The sequence below is a fragment of the Conger conger genome, chromosome 1 (assembly GCF_963514075.1).
Source record: "Conger conger chromosome 1, fConCon1.1, whole genome shotgun sequence".
Taxonomy (NCBI): domain Eukaryota; kingdom Metazoa; phylum Chordata; class Actinopteri; order Anguilliformes; family Congridae; genus Conger; species Conger conger.
This window is the reverse complement of record NC_083760.1, coordinates 15,772,164-15,779,851: the sequence shown is the minus strand read 5'-3', so window position 1 is coordinate 15,779,851 and position 7,688 is coordinate 15,772,164. Positions and strand designations below refer to the sequence as shown.

The following is a 7,688-nucleotide window of genomic DNA, read 5'->3' as shown; positions in this document are numbered from 1 at the left end:
TTAATTATTTTCAGAGCATACTGCTCCGGTCGTCATACAAGGGATATAGTCTCCCATCACATACAATGCAAGCTTCCACAGAAAAATGACATGGACTTCTTTTTTTCGTTAATGCTTTTATTCACCGATTAAAAGAAATGCATCCATTCAACATAAACTCAATCAACATTCAGCTGGTTTGCCCAATGTGTCAGTTTAGTTTTATGTATATTTTCCTTCTGTTTTACCTCTGATCATTTTCAATCGATAAAATCTCACCACATCTGGCATGTTCACAACGGTGCCAGTGGATTCACGTTGCTGATGTACATATAAAATCAAAATGCTATGTGCTCACTGGAGACAAAATTAGACAGAACACTCCTGTCCAGATATTAAACATTTAAGATGGGAAAACCATTTCGTAAATAACGCTTATAAACTTTAAACATGTTCATAAATAGAATCTGGACATGTGTTGCATACACATTTCTATATTGATCTATATATACATACTGTACGTATATAGATGTATATAGATATGTATATACACATTGTGTTTTTCCCGAAGTTTATAAGGTAGCAGCCAGGTCTTAGCACTGCTAGTACCCCATGGTGGCCACTTTACGACTTCTTATTGCAAACTGTCCTGATTTTAAACAAATGCACAACATTCGTACCACTTAACTGGGGCCAGCTGGCCAGTCTCACAGAGACGATGTCTGTACCCACGGTTGCCCCTGAAACTGAGTTGGCTTCCGAAGAATCAAAATTTTAAAATAATAAGGCCAACAACATTTGCAAGTAAGTTCTTTCCGTTTAAGTGACAGAAAAAAAAAAAAAAAAAAAATAGACACTATATTGTATGCATTCCTCTTGCATAGTTTGAACTTTGTAACGCAAGCCAGCCCTAAAGAAATGACTTTTGTCAAGCTTGTTTCTGACCTACACCACAGAGGATCTGTCACACAAGATGATTTTTTGGGTTTGTCGAGTGTAATCTCAGAAATGGAGTAAAGCAGTAAGAGGAAGCATTTATGATTCTCACTCCTGAAAGGTCTTGCTCAACTACAAGCTTTGCAATCTTAAGGCTGGCATGAGGTGATTTTTATTAAGGTAAGAGATCGGAGCAAATGCGTAGCCTACATAAGCAACAGCAAGTCAACTCAGATCGGTGTCCAAAGCTGCCTGGCTCCTTTTAGTGAGAAGTTCAGATTGTGAATGCATAAGTTTCTGAAAATAAAAATGAATAAAAACAAAAAAATAAACGGCAAGAAAATCTGGAGATCCACATTGTAAGAAACAACTGGTCGTTTTCAGGATAAAAAGACTCCCCTCACTTTGCTCTGAAAAGTGATAAGCAAAGGGAAAGGGTTAAACAACCACATCCATCATGATGTACTTAAATTTTCACACTGCAAAAAGGTTTTATAACAGACCAGCTGTCTGCTACTGATTGGACCCCATTACTCAAAAAAGAAATAAAAATAAAAAAAGGAGTAAAAAAATAAATAACTTCATGCAGACATTTGGCCGTTTTTTCTCCCCAGTGGAATGTTCCTTATCGTCTCATAGCAGCTTACAGGTTTGATAGAACCAACCATGATTTTTGTAATTACATTCACTCTTCACAGTGAAACAGGTGCATTGTAAGAGTTCTACCATTGGTGACCAAGCCACAGCACAGCTGTGTTCAAGACAGGTCGAACTTCAACTTCTTAGTACGCAAATCTAATAGTAGTATACCTTGGGTGGCCAGCCATTGGCCTGCCCCCTGCCAGCATGTGGGCACTTTGATAGGGTTGTGTTACTGTGATCTTTGGCAGCTGACGCAGACGCTGACAGAAGTAATATCCAGTGACTTGTTGAGAAAGGTTTTTTTTTGTTTTTTTTTCCCATTACAAGCTTTCATATGTGAGGCCTGAGCAGTTGAACCCCTCTCCCTAGTCTGACAGTAACCCTGAGAAAGGCTGTTTCCTGTTGTTCACTGGTGAGAAAATGTTACACCTTAATTCTTACACAAACACCTCCCTCAATGTATGCACTTTTGAAACTTAAAAAAGAAAAGAAACACTGATGCTTCAGTGAACATTCTATAAAATAAATGCTGTACTAGACATCGATTGGAAAAACAAAAACCCGGAAAACATAAGATTTGAAATGAAAGCTATCTGGGTTTAGGCACGGCATGAGCGATCATTAGCTAACAGATTGTAACAACTGGCATTGTCTTCCTGACTGAATACTACTAATTTCTATTAAGCACACATACACAACACTCATTTCCAAATATATAGTGATCTAACGTTTTCTTTTTGGTGTGGTACTAAAATAGAAATGGGAATTAAACAAATAAAATAATCCCTCAATTTACATGCTTCTTTACCATAACTTTGCTTCTCATGCATTTTCTGCAGGCTTTGCGTTCAGTTATAGAGGAACTTTTGCATGCAGTCTTACACGTAGGCTACGAAACATCTCAGCAAATCTCACTGGTTGATTGAAAGCTTTTGGACAGAAGATAATAAATTATCCTACCCCCTTTTCACATTCTAAACGCAACAGGTCAGCACTTAAATTCTATTTGCATACTTGTTTTCTGGAAATATGTATATTTACCTGACATGAGTGGTCTGTCAACACTGGTTGGTTCACAAATGCAGTAGTTTTACCACCAAACCATCAAGTGATGCTTTCTGATTTTAGGAATGCATTATCTCAGGACTAAAGAGTTGGGAGACCCACACATCTGAAAACAACAGTGAAGTGTCCTCTCTGAAGATATATAGTCTATTGTGCAACGACAAATCTCCACTGTTATTCAGACAAGCATAAGATAAAGACAGATATGCCATTAATGGGAACTCCAGACCAAGAAGCATCCAGATTTGCCATTGAAAGACTGTTGGCTTCACATTCTAATACTATGCAAGCACCAGATTCCCTCTTCTATGAGCTTTAAAATGGCAAATTCACCATAGAAAATTATTTAAAAGTCTTACAGACGCACATTATAGATGTCAACCTTTTAAAACTACTGAAAGAGAAAGCGCAAATAGGAAAAGGAAAACCAACAACCTTGAAAGCGTGTTTTGGAAGAGCTTTTCAAATACACTCAGTATTTAGCCCCCAGGCACACATGCCTCAAACAACAGCACAAGACAAAGCCTTCATTGTAAAAATACCACAAGTGCAAGATTCCTGAGATATGGAACAAGCAAACTTAGTTCTTCCTCTGTCCAAAGCTCAGTGGATGAAACACTCCATAAACCTTGATATAGAAACAAGGAGATGTTCAAGGCAACTGTGACTCAAGACTTAATAAATAAAACCAACAGACTGGCTGATTGCTTCATACATCATCATCACCATCATCGCGTGTGGCGCCTACCTGAGACGGATCGAGAGGATTTTAAGAAAGGACTGCAACTTTTGACCGTGATCCTCTTTGTGGGATCACTAGCACAGCCCACATGAAACCTGCAGAACTATGCAGCGGAGTGAGATGCCAACCTCTGCCATCTGTTCCAAGAGAGGACAGAGCTCCACCACCAGTGCGCGTCTGTACTTCCAGGTTAGAAAACCAGCAGGATATATCCCGAATATATCAACATCAACTCGAAACAATGAAAGATTTTTTTTTTTCTTTTTTCTTTTTTTTTCTTTTTTTAAATGAGCAGAAGGCTGAAGGGCTGTACTACTGTCCATCAGAGCTCCGTCCTTGGCCGGAAGACTCAAACCTAATGAAAGGTAAATGAGCATGAAGAAATTTGTCATCTCAAAAGACAGGGACGGATAAACCGATAGACTTAGCTTACGGCAACTCTACACTCCCCTATAAGAAACCAATAAACAAACAGGTAAACAAACACGCCATACATCTTGTAAGCTAGCCATGATAAAGCCCTTCCCCCCCACTCACTCATTAGCTAATAAACCAATATCCAACTATACTCTCCTATTAAGAAGCAAGATATATAGATAGATATAAATATTGAGCGAATACTGATTAAACACAGCACATATAAAGGGTTAGTTCACACTACAGAAAACAAAAAATAAAATGAAACGGAGCCTTTATGTAAAGAAGCATTAAGCATGGGTGTTAAATATGGGGTCTGAAGGGAGTGGGGCAGGCTGGCTACATGCCCTCACTGAAGCTCTGCATCTCCCTGTAGAAGTGCTGGAAAGGCTCACTCAGGACGATGCTGGTGTCCATCATGGGGTGCCAGACCCGGCCCAGCCCGAGGGACACCTCCTTGATGAGGTTGTGCACGGGGTCCTCCTCCAGGTAGAAGACCGGGTCCGGGTCGAAGTCGATGCTCTCCTCCGACACGGCCAGCACCCTCAGGTTGGAGCCGCGCAGGCGGGAGATGGCCACGAGGTTGTGGGCCCACACCGTGTAACCTGCAGGCCAGGAGAATTCAACATGGTCATGTCCGATTGTACCAATCGAAACATCCAGGTCAGGCACATTACAAGACAACTGCAAATTAATGACAACACAGGTGGTGGAAACAACTGCTTCCTGGACATGGTGAATGGTAAATGGTAAATGGTAGGCATCTATATAGCACCTTTATTCAAAGCACTGTACAATTGATGCTTCCCACTCATACACTCGCACACACACACACACACACACACACACACACACACACACACACACACACACACACACACACACACACACACACACACACACACACACACACACACACACACACACACACACACACACACACACACACACACACCGAACGCCGATTGGCTGCCATGCAAGGCAGCAACCAGCTCATCAGGAGCATTTGGGGGTTAGGGGTCTTGCTGAGGGACACTTGCTCAGGTCGACACATACAGGGCGGGATCGAACTGGCAACCCTCCGACCGCCAGACGACTGCTATTACACCTGAGCCAACTTCGCCCCAGGAACACCCCAGAATCATGTTACATGAAAGTAAAAAATTGCAATGAACGCCAATTTCAAACAAAACCGCTTGAATGAGCCTGAAGGGCTGTCCAGCGGAACTCACCGTGAATAACAAGGACAGACAGGTTAATACAGCGCCAGGCGAGCAGCACCAGGGGGTCCTCGTTGCGATTGTCGCTGAGGTCCGGGAAGCCGGCGTCGTCCCTCATGAGGACGAAGTGGGTGAGGGTCTTGTTGTACTGCAGGGAGATGAGTTCCACCACGGCCACGCTGGTGCAGGTGGAGTAGCTGTCGAAGTGGATCCTCTCCAGTGGCAGGCTGGGCTTCAGCACCGTCAGCAGGTCCTGGCTGCGCACGTCCAGCGCCATCACGTAGACGCGCAGGTTCCCGCTGTGGCGCACCAGCGCCTTCCAGTCTTCCTCACTGGCGGTGCCTTCCAGGGGCTTGCTGGCCAGCACCGTGCCGTTGATCAGCAGGGAGAGGCGGTGCAGGGGTACGTGGTCACCGCGGGAGAGGAGGCGGCACATGTCGGAGGTGAAGTCACAGAAGTCCAGGGCCAGGGAGCGCAGGTTTAGCAGGCGCTCCATCTCCACGGCCGGGACCAGGGAGGGCAGCTGGTTGTCCAGCAGGCTCAGGTGCTCCACAGAGGTGGCGCTGGGGTTGGACATCGCCGCAAGGGAGCTGGAGGTGACCATCCCGAGCATAAAGGCTGAGGAGAGCCATTTCATGCGCCTGCTGTTGGTCAGGACCTCCTCAAACAGCGTCTGGATTCTGGTAAAGGAGAGATGTTTTGAGGTAAGGCACAGTTCAGCCATTTGAACACAAAATGTTGACTTTCTGACTCTCAGTGACTCACTCTTTGATTTTCTTGCTTCCTTGGTCAACCTGATGGAATTGTGCACTGTCCAAAATGCCCTCATCTTGGAGAATACAGGTGTCTCCAAACAGACTCAGCTTTTGAAGGTTTCTGGGAATTATATAGAGAGTAGTATGAGCAATGCAACTTCACATCAAAAAAGCCTAGGAAAAATGTCCCTGCTATAGGGATGCAAACATGCACATTTTGTAAAATAACACAAATGAGGCACAAAATTAGTTTCTAGTTTCAGGATGAAAAAAGAAAACCTTCCTTCAAAATTAGAGGTACTTGTGGCCAACACAAATAGAATAAATTACTCAGAATATCCCAGTGACACAAACACATGTTTACAGATTTAGCCTTTTGCAGCACTTATTCAGGTGTCACTGACAAAGCACAACCTTTAGCTTTCTAAACTAGAAAAGCCAGAGTTTTCCCAACAAAATGAATGAATCTGGGACAAAAGAACCAACGACATACCAAAAACACTGTACACGTCAGAACAGAAAAGCACAATGAATATTGGTTAGTCCAGGCAATTCTAACAGAAACGGATATGATGCAAGCAGGTATTCGGAGCACATTTTGGAGGACGAAATATTGAGGAATGTTAGCATATACGGGACTGACTTAACATCAACATTGCTCAATGGCATGGTTGCAGGGCCCTTCCATCAATAGAACTGGGTTAGGACACCAATGCTAACCTTTAAAATCAGAAGTATAGACTTCAGCTTTTGGATATTTATCTCGTGACTTTTTTTGAAACCACACAAGTCAGATCTGACATCCACATTTCGCTGGCAGACTAAATTTGAAAAAATGTCAACCGTTTTATTCAGATTTCAGATTTAATAGGAAAATGTTTGTTTGCGTTCTCCAGCTATGCACCTAGTTACCAATAGGAACCGCTGCGGAGACAAAATCAGCGAGGCACGCAGTTCTTAACCTTCCTGTATAATGCGAACAACTTGCAAAATTCCAGAAATGTGGGTATCATTACAAGTGACCATTGCAGCAATCACCTACAACCTATAGCTAAGGCATGACGCCATTACGTAACAGCATGAGTTTGTTTATAGCTAGCTAGAAAGTCGGTTATGTATGACCTAGCTTGCTAAAGCAACTGACGCAGTTTTCTTTAAAATGGCTGGTTGTAGCTAGTTCGTATAGCAAAATACCTGTTACTCCGAATGCTGTTCAGCACACATAACACCTGGTCGAGGTAGGTGTTCATCGCATCCTTCCAACGGTCAGAAAACTGCGGGTCGTTTTCAGCAGGCTCCATTCTACCCTCTACATCATGCAAAGGGCTGAGATACCCTTCCACGGGGGCAAACTCTAGCTGTAACTCACGCACGAAGGAGCCAATCTTCCGCATGAGAAATTCCAATTTCAGGGTCTCGTCAGTGCCAGAGCCATTTGTACCACCACCGACCCGCAGCTTAAGCTCCGTCCACAGCGCTGGATAGAACAGACACTCCCTCCAGCGAGAACACACAGCCGAGGCCCGAAGCTTGTCCCGAGCGGACAGGAACGAAAATATGTGGACAATTAGCTCGCTTGGTAAGGCCGAGGCTCCGACACCCCCGACCAGAGCCATGGCCGTTTGATACTGCCCCTTTACGCTCAGAAACACGAAAAATAGTTAACAGTTGAAAGATTTCTAAGCACAGGAAGATCACCCGCAGCACTATTTTAACTCTGATGGCCCTCAGTGAAAACAAACATCGCATAGCAGCTTTTCCTTCAATACTATTGGAACACACCATATCTCTCCCTGTGTGGGGGGGACAGAGGGCAACAAAGCGTATTTAATGTAACATTCGCTTCAGCAACCTGAAATATATACCATTTATATATGCTCTGTAAATTTTCTTTTTTATCAGATTGTAATCTAATACTCTCCCATTATTAAT

The 7,688-nt window shown here is 43.4% G+C and overlaps 1 protein-coding gene across 1 annotated transcript; it reads right to left on the bottom strand.

The window, feature by feature from the left end:
* Positions 1-102: 102 nt before the first annotated feature.
* Positions 103-7,472, bottom strand: LOC133109484 (F-box only protein 33). Its single transcript, XM_061218811.1, has 4 exons — positions 6,951-7,472; positions 5,767-5,877; positions 5,014-5,681; positions 103-4,386 (listed from the first exon to the last, which is right to left on the bottom strand). The coding sequence occupies exons 1-4, from the start codon at positions 7,370-7,372 to the stop codon at positions 4,121-4,123; spliced, it is 1,467 nt and encodes a 488-aa protein (XP_061074795.1). The 5' UTR covers positions 7,373-7,472; the 3' UTR covers positions 103-4,120.
* Positions 7,473-7,688: the final 216 nt, after the last annotated feature.

Bases quoted from the DNA above. Each gene is read 5' to 3' on its own strand.
- LOC133109484 (XM_061218811.1), bottom strand. From the start codon at position 7,372: ATGGCTCTGGTCGGGGGTGTCGGAGCCTCGGCCTTACCAAGCGAGCTA. The intron at 5,682-5,766 runs GTGAGTCACTGA...CTCCTTTACCAG, and splicing joins GGAAGCAAGAAAATCAAAGA to AATCCAGACGCTGTTTGAGG. The intron at 4,387-5,013 runs GTGAGTTCCGCT...CCTGGCCTGCAG, and splicing joins GTCTGTCCTTGTTATTCACG to GTTACACGGTGTGGGCCCAC.